At 35.6% G+C, this 14,186-nt stretch overlaps 2 protein-coding genes and 1 pseudogene across 3 annotated transcripts; all 3 read right to left on the bottom strand.

Moving 5' to 3' along the window:
• Positions 1 to 1,698: 1,698 nt before the first annotated feature.
• On the bottom strand, positions 1,699 to 5,364 carry LOC143554053 (PHD finger protein ING2-like). Its single transcript, XM_077043912.1, has 7 exons — positions 5,195 to 5,364; positions 5,013 to 5,084; positions 3,581 to 3,771; positions 3,392 to 3,455; positions 2,250 to 2,503; positions 2,112 to 2,150; positions 1,699 to 1,982 (listed from the first exon to the last, which is right to left on the bottom strand). The coding sequence occupies exons 1-7, from the start codon at positions 5,238 to 5,240 to the stop codon at positions 1,878 to 1,880; spliced, it is 771 nt and encodes a 256-aa protein (XP_076900027.1). The 5' UTR covers positions 5,241 to 5,364; the 3' UTR covers positions 1,699 to 1,877.
• A 3,227-nt stretch (positions 5,365 to 8,591) lies between these two features.
• On the bottom strand, positions 8,592 to 10,259 carry LOC143554067 (glucan endo-1,3-beta-glucosidase 8 pseudogene; annotated as a pseudogene). Its single transcript, XR_013138931.1, has 2 exons — positions 9,851 to 10,259; positions 8,592 to 9,762 (listed from the first exon to the last, which is right to left on the bottom strand). The product of XR_013138931.1 is annotated as a glucan endo-1,3-beta-glucosidase 8 pseudogene (transcript).
• Positions 10,260 to 10,511: 252 nt separating this feature from the next.
• On the bottom strand, positions 10,512 to 13,459 carry LOC143554052 (glucan endo-1,3-beta-glucosidase 8-like). Its single transcript, XM_077043911.1, has 2 exons — positions 13,122 to 13,459; positions 10,512 to 12,027 (listed from the first exon to the last, which is right to left on the bottom strand). The coding sequence occupies exons 1-2, from the start codon at positions 13,457 to 13,459 to the stop codon at positions 10,923 to 10,925; spliced, it is 1,443 nt and encodes a 480-aa protein (XP_076900026.1). The 3' UTR covers positions 10,512 to 10,922.
• Between the last annotated feature and the right edge of the window lie 727 nt (positions 13,460 to 14,186).

The raw sequence follows: 14,186 nt of genomic DNA, 5'->3' as shown, positions 1-14,186 counted from the left end.
GATAAGCTTTTTATATCATGTATAAGTCACACACAAAATTTGGGGTCAGTTGGAGAAGTCTAAGTAGGCTTTTCGGTTAAACGAGTTCTAGGGTTTACTAGCTCGGTTTTAGTGAAAATGGCATGTAAAGGAAGATTTGGTTCTGGAGAAATTACAGGGGACTATGTGGATGGCAGGGGACATCCAGGAAAAATTTGAGATTTTTCTAAGATCGTTTGATATTTACAACATATTTAGTGTTTAAATGGTGTTTAAAAATAGATAAATAAATTTTAAATATAAAAATTAATTCTGGAAATATTTTTATAAAAATCCCCACTGTCAAAAAGTGATTGGTGCAAAATTTCAAGATCCGAGATTAAACGGATAATTATTTGTGCTAATTATCAAACTTTTAAAGTTAAAACGCGTAAACCGGTGAAGTTCGCTTAAGCGAGCTGACTGGTGTATAAAAACCTTAAAAATGAACTATTTTCATATAAATGAGTTAAACAAGTAAAAATAAATCATCCGAAAATAATTCGGATGATTTGAGTAATTTTTGTCCGATTTAACAGTTTCCGGTACGCTAAAGACGGAAACGGGTCCCGCGGCCAATCGGGGCGTCTAAACCGAGCTCAAATTTCACAACTCTAACTAAATTATCAGTCAACAACTATTTTCGGGTCGTGTGTGACCAAACTCATTTTTGAAATGTAAAAACGGATAACCGTGCTAGGAACTCAAAACGAGAAAAACGATTAATAATGATTTTGACCATTGAACTCTAAACGAAATCACAATCTGAGTCTGGAGAAGTGTTCTGGGTTAACATTGCCCCCGGAACGGGTACAGTACTGGGTTAACAGTGTCCCCAGATGTACCGGTTAACGCTGTTAAAGTTATATTAATAATGAGTGTATAGTAACGATCGTAGGGATCATATTACAGATTGGACGTGTTAACTGATAATGATTGTTGTTACCTGCTTGCATGTGCTAAGGTGAGTTTCACGAGCCCCTTTTTCTGAATAGTTTTCAAATATTTTCCCGGGGCGGAAAGCTTGTTACTAATAAAATGTTTAAGTACATACTGAACGCATGGATTTGCGTGTATTTATAAATATTTGATTATACGGGAATCGTACGGAATGGGTACAGTACTGGGTTAACAGTGTCCCAGATGTCCCTAGAAGTGTTTCTGGGTTAACATTGTCCCCGGAATGAGTACTGTACTGGGTTAACAGTGTCCCCAGACAGAGGTTTCGCTTGTGGGCTCAGCATAATTACATCATGTTTCTGGGTTAACATTGCCCCCGGAATGAGTACAGTACTGGGTTAACAGTGTCCCCAGATAATATTATATTTTGATATGGATTTATCATGGTTTACCCAAATTGTGAAACTCACCAACTATTCATAGTTGACCCGTTTTCTCACATGCTTTTTCAGGTACAACTAAGATGAAGTGATTGCTTACGTGCTAAGTGTTTGATGTGTGTAAGATTTGCGTGCGGAATGTTAGGATACATTATAATAAATAGAATTATGTATCGTATTGTATGATGTGTATCACCTAGACGGTAATGGAATACAAGATAATGTAATTTGAAGTATATTAATGCATTCAGTTTTCTTTATAAACAATGTGGTTGATATCAGAGGTGTCTGTTGCATCCCGTTTACGTTTCCGGTGCGGTTACGGGGTGTTACACTTACACCTAGTGTTTTAAATTTATCATACAATCAAATCTGAATTTCTTTCTAAACAATCCCAAAGCATCTCTCCTTATTGATTGGAATCTTAGTTGACTGCTTTCAAGAATTCAATAAATTACAACAAGCTGAGAAAAATAAGCCGACACATAAGTCGTGTTATACAACACAAAAACCCACCCGTTACAGCGGAAGTTGTCTGCAAGTTGGACAATACCACTTCCCCTTGAACGTGGTCTCAGGTGTCAACCCGACACATGAATAATGAAACCACTCTCCACCTTGACACTGTCAAACACACAAAAAGACAGCTCCGTTATATTATTATTGTAAAATTGTTTTCGTAACCATGAATAGCACGTTGATAATTATTTAAGAAACTAAAAAAAAAAAGAAAGTATGGACATATAAACTTACATTCTCGTTGTCACACGCAATCATATCACCATATGAAACCTGAAGAAAACAAATTATCCATGATGTTATTTAAATCATCTTTTACCAAATGGCATTGAAATACACAATTATATTTAAAATTTTGGATGGATTTAGAACCTGATGACAAACACAGTAGGTGGGTTCGTTAGGATCAATTGGTTGATCGATCTCCAACGGGGCAGCATACTCTCTTTTGAAACCACCAGGTGGCGGCATGAGCTCAAAGTCCCGATCCCGGTGGTCCCACTCCCGGTCCCGGTAATCAAGCTTTTTAGACTGTGGTGTTGAATACGGTAATTTCCGCTTCTCATTTTTAGGAACTAAAGGTAATGGAGGAAGTATTGCAGGCTCATCTGCTGGTAATTTTCCCTCTGCAAATAATCAATAATTTGTTTTCAATTAGTTGGCATTTCTAGGAATTGATCCCATATAAACAGATGTAACAAGTAACACATTTCATTTTGACTAGGGTCTAGGGGTGCTAAAGGAGTCGAGTTCGACAAGAACCCGAAACGAAATGAAAATTCACGGGTTGTCACAAACACAATCCCTTTAATGCGATTTTTTTGCATATTAATAGTATAATGGCACAAATTTACAACAAAAAATACAAATCTGGGCATGTTTGGGATTCCTTATTTACACCTCCTTATACCTTAAATAAGAAGTTTTCCATAAGTTACAAAATCCTAACTTATGAAAACTCCTTTTTCCTTCTTTAAAATGTTTAATAAGTTACATTACCCAAACACTATTTTAATCAATAAAAGTGAATAAGTTATAAGGAGGTAAAAATAAGGAAACCCAAACACCCCCTGTATATACAAAAACGTTTATAATATAAAACTTGATGTCGGTTTCTCTTTTAGTTTTTAAATTCTGGCAATAAAACGATTATAAGTTATCACATAATAAAATTTCAAAAAAACATATACGAGTCAACCCACGAACCCGTCAATTCAGCCCAAAGCCAACCCTTTTAGCTAAATGTGTTCGCTGGTTCGAACCGAAACTGACCCAAACACGTGAATTTCGTGTTAGGTTCGTGTTGTGTCATAAATTCACACCCATAATTTTGAGTTATGCCAAAAAAATGCAAAGTTTCTGTTTTTTTGTTGGCATTCAATCCTTATTATTACATGAGTTAACTTTTCTTTTGTCCTTCAAAAGGGGGATTTTAGACATTCGACTGACTAGTAGTCAAACACTGATATGTGGAGATGTGATAATTAACCAACAAACGTATATTTATTCAAAACCTTGTTTTAAATCCTCAGCAAAGTTGTGCAGATCCTCGTCAAGACGTTTTACATGGCTGTCAATCTGAAAGTAAGTAGGAATAAACATAAGTCAACGAACAAACTCAAATACTAAAAAAAATGGTAAATTTGGATAGAGATAATATTCATAATGTAGAACATAAATGAACACATGTTATAGAAACTCACAAGATCGTAAGCTTGGCGTGCAAGAAGGGCCTTCTCGGTACATAGGCTTAAAGCATTATCTTGGTTTGCTTCAATCTCTTTCTTCATTTTCTCAAAAGCCATGTCATCGTCTTCATGAATGCCTTTATAAGAGTTTTGAGAAGCAATATCCAAGCAGTTCTTTGTCTGTTGTCTTGTTTGATTTATCATGGCTAAAACACAAAAAGGCAAGTTTAATCAGCTCAAATTTGAGTATCAATACCATCATCACTTAAGTACCCAACTGCAAGCGTATGCCTGGAGATAGGTCTGTAAACAAACGAATGAACAAAATGTGTTCATATGCAAACAAACAAATTTTCTTGTTCGTGTTCGTTAATGCCATTCATTAATATTCTAAACGAAAGTAAAACATAAACGGATCATAATTAGAAGTAAACAGCAATATCCAAATTAAAGTCTATGCCTTCATCAGATGATTCAACAATAACCGACACTTTAAAAATGAAAATAATATCCAAAATTCCAAATTAAAGTTTAATACAATCAGATGATTCAATAAAGTATTAGTAATAGCTAGTAAATAAATTTCAATTAATACGTAAACGAACGCACATCAACAAACCTCAACGAACGAGCGTAAACAAATGTAAATGAACTGACATAAAAAACAAACATGACCTGCATTCATGTTCATTCTTTAATTAACAGAACAACTGGTTCACTGAACATTCAGTTTACACGACTACCTAGAAACATGAAATTGCCTAGATAGCCAAACATTTTGTAAATGCATCTTTGGTTTCAAAACATCACAGACCAGATATATCCTTGCACAAAAGACCTAAAGTCTAAACCAGATACAAACACTCAAACATAGACACACACTTGGTTTTAAAAAGCGTGCGGCGCTCCAACGCGTTTTGACTACAAAAGCTGATGTGTGAAGCGCACGTGCATCACATATGTGAAGTGTATATTAGCAGCATAATAAAAAATTTAAATAGATACTACTTTCACTTGTTAAGTTAAAACACTAAAATATAAGACATTCTCATCATCTTTGGCCAAATTTGTTAAGCAATGGTTTAAACTGTTAAAATACAGGTTGGCAGCATATGGCATCAAATTAGACGACCGCATCATGTGATGTGGTCACATGTGCATCATGTGATGCACACGTTATGCGCTCCTGATACATACATTTTAAAACCAGGTATACAAATATCATTAAGTGTGTGCAAAGGGATATTGCAAGTGATGTGAGCATAACATTTAAATATGTCATCAAACCTATATAAACAAGGTCTCTTATACATGTTTCATATTGTCCGATACTAAAGTAAGTTAACTCCACACCTAATTACACACATATTTAAATCACTTATATATCAATTACTTTCATTAAAAACTAACACTGTGTATATATGCAACAGTATAAATAAAAGCATACACTGCGATCGGTCATCAAGTTCTCTAATTGTATTAAGAAGCCTCTGCAACTCTGCTGGCAATGTGCTTGCATCTGTTAACTCATAAAAAAATTATAATTTAAGAACGAAATTAATTAATTAATTAATAATAATAATAATAGAATGAATGAATGGGAATAGAAATAGAAATTGTTGAGCTTACACTCTAAGTAATCGTCTACGAAGACACCTGTTCTGGCGATGGCCATAGTAATAACACTAACAGTAGATTAAGATCTCAGCGCGGGTAATTTGAATCTAGGGTTTGCAGAGTAATTTGAAATAACCAACGAACGAGACTGACTTATTATTTCACAGGCAACAGGTAAATAATATTTGGGGAAACGAATAAAGTGGTGCAAAGTGTAAACGAGCTCGGTTTATTTAACTTACATAGAGTTCACGAGTAATTTTTCAAGCTTGGTTTGTTTATTGTTTTATTTATAGTTGATTTTTATATACTTAGATATGTAACAGACATGTATTCTAAAGTTATTATAAATGACAGGATCAATTAGGCTTGATAAGTGAAGCTCGGGCTTCTATAAGTTCGGATCAATCAAACATCTTTAAGAGCCAATCTCAAGTAGCTTGCAAGTGGCTCGGCTTGTTTCGAGCGTTTTCATAACCTGATTTCGTATGGTTTATGCTCAAGGAGCTGACAACTGTGTGTTAGGGTAAGGCAAAAACCGAACCATAACTGAAACACTATCATTAACCGAAATTAATTATAACCAAACAAAGTCTTTGAACAGTGAATGGGAGAATTCCCACTACCACCGAAAAGCCAACCGTTCCAAGGATCATGGTTAAGTGAATTTTGTTAAACGGCAATCCGGTTACGGTGACAGTTATTGTGTCTTCATTAACTAACTTTAACCGAACCGGAACCGAACCGAACCTTGTATGCTTGTGGGTTTTTTTTTTCAATTTTTATTTCTCTATTTCTATTTTTATCTGTCCAATTCTTGTTTCGAACATTTAGTTTTATGCTTCAATTGTTTATAACATAGCTTGAAACAACAAAACCAAGCCTAAAACATACAAATTTCAGCTTTGAAACTTTATAGCTTTGAAACTTTATAACTGGACTTGAAACACCATGACTAAACCAATTCTAACTAGAACAAAAGATAAAAAAAAACATTTAAAAAAAAAATTGAACAACTAAACGGACTTAACTAAAAGCAATGATTAATTAACCTATGGTTAAACGATCGTTTGGTTATGGTTATCGAACCGAACCGCCTTTGCATATGCGTAGGTTAGTTGGTTGAATTTCAACTTCACTACCATGTTTAAAATTATAACAAAAATCACCCCTAAACTATCATTTAAAAAAGGAAAAATGTCATAGAATAGTAATCAAGTTTCAAAAGTATTCCAATTAGGTAATTCATGCAATTTTTTTTTAAATCGGGTCACTAAATCTTCAAATCGAGTCTCACCGATATTTTTGTGCGTCCAGAAAAGAAATGAAGGATAAGATGTGAGGGTCAGAATTTGCAATATATGTAGTTGAATTTTAAAAATAAAAAGAAAACGTTAATTATATTAAAATTTAAAATATAAAATAACATCCACGTCACCATTCAACGTCAACATAAAAAAGATAAAAAGATATCTTATGTGAAACAAAAAAAGAAAAATGCTAAAAAGTCATGTTACAATCTTTAATTTAATAAAATATGAAAGTTGAGTGACTTAATTGTAACACTTTTAAACTTGAGTGACTTAATTAAAACACTTTTGAAACTTAATTACTATTATATGAAATTGCCCTTTTAAAAAACAACTGTTGTCTTATTCTACCTTTTAATATAGTGATCATGGGTCGGGTTGGGACATATCAATTGTGGTCGAAAACTGAACCTATAACCAATATTTCAGATTCAGATTTTTATAACCATATCATGGTGGGGATGGGGGGTGGGGGGTGTTATAATAAGTAATAATATACAAGTACGGAGTACCCGGTATTACTTAGTTGGTCGTTTAAAAAAAGTGATAATATCCAGGTAGTCATTGTAAGGCAAATTCTAGGTATCTCACACTTTTACTGTTTTTCTATGTACTAATGTATTTTGTACAAGCAGTCTAAACAAGGCTGATACACGTGTTCACTTTCAATTTTGTTTAGGTTGGTTTTCACGTTTGGTTGGTTAATCAAGTTAGTTATACACATATAACCATAACTAAGCCATTAAAACCGGTAATCAAAAACTCATAATCGAACCATCTTTCCCTTAATTGGTAAGCGTATTTCGGTTATTCGCTTTATGACATTTATATTCACATCTACTTTCTAAGTGACACTCAATACTCTGTGTTCCCGAGTTTCATTTAAGGAAAGAAAAGAAAAGGAGGAGAATTAAAAGAGAAAAGAAAGAGAGGGGGAGGAAAATGTATCACTTTATTTCGTGTTTCCGAGTTTAATGAAAATGGAAGGAAAGAGAAAGAAAATGTAAGAGTTAATAGGCAATTAATGATACAAACACATTTTCTCTCCTAATCTCTTCAATTTGGAAAGATGATTATGCACTTAAATTTTCTAGTCTTTTCTCTCCCCTCCCCTCCCCTCTCATCCTTAAAAAATCTCTGAAATATGATTCCTTCATATTTTCTTCTCCTTTCCTTCCCCTCCCCTCTTTAAATAAGACTCGGGAAAAGTTTAGGATGTGACACTTAACGCAAATCGACTAGGGGATATTTACATATGTGGTCGTCTTTACCTATCAATAGGAGTTTACAAGATCATCAAACATTCAAACTGACCATGTTGATCAAGATAATTAACAAAAACAACTTCGAGCTTTTGAATTTTTCAAAATAGTCATTTGACTTTCTTTTTCTTTCAATTAATTTGACAAATCACACCATGACATTCATCCCCAATTGTGTCACGATTCTTCTGTTCCAAGGTCATTTTTTGCGCTAAGGTAACATGTTGTATTAAAATCTATTGCACCATATTAAAATATGTTGCATCAAATTACACATGCCATGGATGGTTAATTTGTATGAAGTAGGCGTGTGACTCTAGTATGAGTGTGCTTCCATAGCCAATATTTGTCACAACGAAATTATTTAGGATTTCTATGAATCCACATGATATGAGCTCTAGTTTAGACCATGAATAAGAGCATATGTAACTGACTAGTTTTTACGAAATGTGTCTCACTCGTTGAGACACAAGTCGGTACCAAACCAATACGTGTAACATATTCAAGTTTTCAATCCCAGTTCGGTCTGGTTGCATTATTGCACATCCTTGAATAAATATACAAACAATTTATTGAAGACCAATGAACTAACATAACTGAATTATACCTATAAAAATGGAAATACAAAGAACTCGTGTAGTTTTTCTAACTTTTTTCCTCGGTATTTTCTAGACATATAAACCTTAACAACCCGAAGCTTATGCTGAGACATGAAAATAGGCCATTATTACAAGAAATGTTATTTTTGTAATTAAATCTTATGAGTTATCCTTCTAGCGGATTATTTTCATGCATCGTTAGAAGGATAAGCTAAAAGGTTTTAAAACTTCGGACGTGCTAACAAAAATAAAACAATGAAGTCACAACCGAGAGGGCCAAACCAATAATCGCTACGGGTGGAGCACGCGTAAAGTGTGATGATGAGGTCGGTGCTGGTGTTGGTGCCTCTGAATCTAAATTTGATGGTTCTTCTCCATACGACTTGATTTGGATGTTGAACTTGCATTGGTCTTTTGACGGGTCTTGGTCAGTTTGTGTGGCTAACCCACCAAAATCACAACTTGTTCTTGATTGGTTTGACGCTTGAAAGTACGAGTTAAAAGCATAAGATGCCTTTTCACAATCACTTAGACTGGTACAAGATCCCCCATCTGCAAATGCGCTACAATCGGCACGATCACACGCATAACCCGTGCTCTCATTGAGTTTCTTTTCGTCATGAGGAACGTCTGTCCTCAAGACACACCACTTCTTAGGCTGAAATTTGACATCTTTGACTCCTACTAATGTCTTGTTATCGTTTCCACCTAAGCTTATGTTGAACTTCGGTTGACCCGCATAGTCAAAGATTCCCCAATGCCGTTCAAAGTCTCCGGGAAGTAAACTTTTTGCGTCCTCGTCCATAAGTCCAAAAAGGTAAACTTCAATGTAACCAGGGCGCAAAGGCGTCCCCTTTTTGGCCGCCAATCGAGGCAATAACCCTTTATAAAACCTTGTAGAAAGTGAGCTGTTGGCCCATTTATATCCATCAGTGGGCCAACCTATCTCACCAATAACAATGGTCATGTTTCCATGACCGATCTGTTTCAAAGCAGATACACATGTGTCATAACTTGCATCAAACACATTTGTGTATTCAAGATCACCGTCTTGAAGACTATCATCCCCATCAAAAAATGCGTAATCCATCGGAAAATCACCGTCATCCAAGGCGAGGCTATAAAAAGGGTAGATATTGACAATAAACGGAGCGTTATTCTTGGCAAGAAAATCAGCTATATCTTCTACTTGATCAGAAACATCGGCACGAAATAATCCTGCAGACGGTAACGGTCTCCACGGCGGGGACAAGTATACATCCCCACTGAATGGGACCGAGGCCTTGATCTTGTCTCCGAGTTTAGCATCATCAAGAGCCTTTTGGATATTCTGAAGAGCCAGTAGTGTCGAGTTTATATACTTATCTTTATAGTCTACTAGAAACGGCCCGTTACCAACGGCCACACTCCTGTATAAATAACAATCAGCGTGTTACATAATTTATACATAACGCGTACTAGACCAAAAAAAATAACATGTTAAAAAGTTGTGTTTACGTTATCTTGACATTGTTTTTAACGTATTCGACAACGTTGTCATCGACCCATTTTTTGGAATTGTTTTTTTGGGTCATTGCGTCGAGTTCGTCATTCGTGACACCCACCATGATCTCGATATCCGAGTCAGCGAATGCTTTTATTATGTTTGGATCGGCATCGAACAGTTTGACCTTCTTAAGACCATTGTCTTCCAACATTTGAACCACTGTCTCGGGTGATAGTTGGTGTGAAGATTTGGTACCCCAATTCACACCCAACCCTTCAACACTTGACCCATAGAGGGTCAATACAAGTGCACCTACAAACAATAGGTTTACCATATTTGAATGTCTTGGCATTCCTTTTTCCCTGCCATAAAAGAAGTCACTTAAACATAACATTATATTAAGACCAGCAAAATCAAACCGGTCAAGTAACAGGTCAAAACGGGGTCTGACAAAAAATGTATTTAGGTCAACACGGGTCCTTTTAGAAAAGTATCGTTTTGGTTCAAGTTGAAATGGGAACTTGCCAAAACCGTGTTTTACATTCCAGATTAAACCAAACCATCACTAAATTTTCATTAAGCATAACAGGATGACACGGTATGTCCATAATATAGATTGTGAAATGAGAAAAGTGTAACGGTTAAACATACAAAATCTAATCACCGTGTCCTCGGTTCAACCACCAAGACCATGAGATTCAGATTGCAGCCCAAGGCGTTTGCAATAACGTGTCGTGAATTGTTAATCGAACGTGTTAATGTATCGTCAATGTTGAGTTCATAAAGGATGTTGATCACCATGTGTAACAATGTAAAGACTTATCTAAGACACTTATATCAATAACTTAGACCAGTCCTCAAAATATGGGACAAAGATCCAAAAATAATGCCTTAAATAGTCCCATCCCATAAAACCCATTTTTATTTATGGAAAATTTGTTAACAAGACCAAGAACATGTCAAAGTAAAGTTTTTAAATTTTTCATAAAAAATATAAAAAAGAACAAATACCAAATCTAAATGTATTGTCAAAATTAGTAAATCAGCAATAAAACCTATCAAAACATAGATGAAAAACTAAACCTATAACGCAAAAACCGCAATGATAATCAAGTATAAAAATACATAAACAGATGCACGAGAACCCGATGAGTACGTCCCGACTATCTGAACATTAAAACTGCAAGTTTCGGTCGAGATATTAAGCGTTGTCACCATAGCCAAACCTTGAAAATTACACGCCATTTCATCTTGATTCTGCACTTGAAAATACGCATTAAACGCGTACGAGGCATTCGCGTTCGCATCCAGCCCGTTACACGAAGACCCATACCCGAGTGGTGTACAGTCAGCAAAAGTACACGCGTAATTAATATTCTCCCCGAGCTTACTCAAATCCTTCGCGTTCGGGTTAAACTGACACCATTTATTCTCTTGGTACTGCACGTTTCGGGCCGGTACCAAAGCCGAGTTCTGACCCCGGCCTGTAATATCCATTGCAAATTTCGGCTGCCCGTCGTACCTAAATATCCCCCAATGTCGTTCAAAGTTGCCCGGGGCAATGCTTTTGGCATCCTCGTCTATGAGCCCGAAAAGGTAAACTTCTATCGGGCCGGGCCGAAGTGGGGTCCCTTTATTCGAAGCAAGACGGGGCAACAGCCCGTTATAAAACCGATACGCCATATTAACATTCGCGTTTTTATCCCCGTCAGTGGGCCACCCGACCTCGCCCACAATAATTGGCATGTCACCAAAACCCGCAGCCTTCAAAGCCGACACTAAAGTGTCGTAATTAGCATCGAACACGTTCGTGTACTGTATCCCATTATCAACAACGGGCTGCGGTGCACCATCAAAGAACGCGAAATCTATCGGGAAGTTATCGTTCCCGTAAAGGCTTAAAAACGGGTATATGTTGACCGTGAAGGGGGCGTTGTTTCGGGCCAGGAACTGGACTAGTTGGAGCATTTGGTCATTAATGTCGGGCCTGAACCGGCCCGCTGATGGGACCGGGTTGTCAGTTGGGGAACCGTAAACATCGGCATTCGATGGGACGGTTGCTTTGATTCGGTCACCGAAACCGGCTTCATTGAGGGCATTTTGGATATTTTGCAGTGCAGGGAAGGTTGTTTTGTAGAATGAACCATTGTATGACTTCAAGTATGGTTCATTACCCACAGCAACATATCTGTCACAAAAAATAATAATAAAGGTGACATTAAGATCCACATATTTTGGAAGTTGCTTAAAGCAACAATGTATATGTTAACATGCACATGACAGAGTATAGTTATTTCCTAAAAGAAAATAGTTCTAAAAATATTATACAAACTAACAACTCCTAGAAAAAAAAACAAGTTTTTGTTTGCTGTTTCCTAAAAGTCTAGTTAATGTTTCAAATATGGAGTGTGCATGAGAGTATGAAACAGGTATTGTTTGTTATTTCTTAAGAGTACAGTTAATGTTTCAAATTACAGATGCTCATGAAACCGAAAAGGTCAAACCAAAAAATCTAACAAAAACAAAAACTGACAGTTTGGTTTTCAATTTTGTAAAAACCAAACTTGCGATTCAGTTTGGGTTAATAAAAACCTAATCGAACCAAATTTATATATTTTCATTATTTTTTAAAAAGTAATTTATAAAAAATTAATAAATATGTAAGGCATAAATTTTAGCCCAAATGTATAATAACCAATCAGTTAATAATTTAAAAAATGATTTATGCCCAAATTCATTATTATGGGCCAAAATTTGTTTTCCGACCCAAAATTTTGAAGGTAAAATAACAAAACCGAAAAGACCGGACCGAACATAACCCAAACCGCAAAACCGTAACTGAATTGTTTATAAAAATTCAAAAGCCAAAGTTTCTGTTTTTGGTTCGATTTTATCCCAAAACCAACCCAAACCTAGTCAAAATGGTAAAACCAAACCGATCCCAAACGGCAGAACTGAAACCGAGCAGTTTTCAAAATCTTAAAACCAAAGTTTTAGTTTTACTTTTTGTTTCGATTACCCCAAAATCAACCCAACCTAGTCAAATGGTAAACCTGACCCGAACCCAAACCGGAAAACTTAAACCGAACAATTTATAAAAACTCAAAAATCAAAGTTTCTGTTTTTGGTTCGATTTTATCCCGAACCAAACACTTACAACCTATGTAACAACAATCTATAGCATCAAACCATCTCACATCAAGAACATATCCAAAAGAATGTACATCTTCCAATGCACAAATTACAACCTCAAATCATATAATAATAATAATAACAACTTACTTGATATTGACACCGCCATCAAAGTTATACCGCGTGACATTCCTTTGAACAAACTTCTTAGCCCGGCTATACTCATTCAACGCCACCAGCTGATCATTCGGGATGGCTATCATGACCTCAATCCCACTCCCGGCTAGCGCGGCCATGGTTGTCGGCTCGGCGTCAAAGAGCTTGACCTTATTAATCCCGTTGTCTTTCATCATCTGCACCACTGTCTTCGGATCCATCTTGTGTGTCGCCATTGTACCCCAGTTCACTCCCAGACCATCAACTTCTTTTGATACGTTCACAAACACACCCATCAAGATTACCAAAACTATACTTTTCACCCCTGACATTCTCCGGAAAACATGTGAATAAGATGGGTTTTTAAGGCGGTGTAGTGGCGGTTTGAGATAACGGAGGTTAGTGGGTCGTGGAGGTGGCTTAAATTACGCGGTGAAGTTGAAGATGAAGAGAAAGTGATGGAAGGGTTTTGAAGGAAAGAGGATTTGAAATCACGAAAACAACGTTACAGGGTGTTCCCTTTGTTTTATTATCAACTCAGGTTATAAAAAAAACAATGATAATAATAATAATAATAATAATAATAATAATAATAATAATAATAATAATAATAAAGTGGAGAGTTTTTGGGCGTGTAAAATAATACTGTAGTTCTTTTTTATAAAATCGTCCTTTGCTTTGAGAAACGAGAATATTATTATTTTCTGTTTTCTATTTTCAGAGGTCGGTTACTTCAGATTCAGAATTTACGATTAGTTCAAATGTACAATGTTTAAATGTTTTTATTTTAACAATAATCTTAATCCTGACTAAATATGCATTAATCCATAAATCTTTTAATTAAACAAACGAACATAATCTATGTTCGCTTATGTATTGATAAAAAATTTAATTAATTATTATTTGGACGAGTCATCTATTTAAAAGTTTTATAGTTGTTAATACGTGTTCATTTAAGTGTTTTCATTTATGTTCGTTTATATTTGTTTTTGTTCGTTTATGTGTTTATCGGTGTTCAATTATGCTCATTTAGGTTTTAAACAAACATAAAGAAACAAA

The sequence above is a fragment of the Bidens hawaiensis genome, unplaced genomic scaffold, assembly GCF_021521415.1.
Source record: "Bidens hawaiensis isolate Kalapana, Puna unplaced genomic scaffold, B.hawaiensis_p1.1 tig00017490_1, whole genome shotgun sequence".
Taxonomy (NCBI): Eukaryota; Viridiplantae; Streptophyta; class Magnoliopsida; order Asterales; family Asteraceae; genus Bidens; species Bidens hawaiensis.
Note: the sequence above shows the minus strand (reverse complement) of the source record. Positions and strands in the feature narration are given on the sequence as shown.

Bases quoted from the DNA above. Each gene is read 5' to 3' on its own strand.
- LOC143554053 (XM_077043912.1), bottom strand. From the start codon at position 5,240: ATGGCCATCGCCAGAACAGGTGTCTTCGTAGACGATTACTTAGAGT. The intron at 2,151-2,249 runs GTTCTAAATCCA...TGTTTTCTTCAG, and splicing joins CCTACTGTGTTTGTCATCAG to GTTTCATATGGTGATATGAT. The intron at 1,983-2,111 runs GTAAGTTTATAT...TGTGTTTGACAG, and splicing joins TTGCGTGTGACAACGAGAAT to TGTCAAGGTGGAGAGTGGTT.
- LOC143554052 (XM_077043911.1), bottom strand. From the start codon at position 13,459: ATGTCAGGGGTGAAAAGTATAGTTTTGGTAATCTTGATGGGTGTGTTT. The intron at 12,028-13,121 runs GTAAGTTGTTAT...TTTTTGTGACAG, and splicing joins GATGGCGGTGTCAATATCAA to ATATGTTGCTGTGGGTAATG.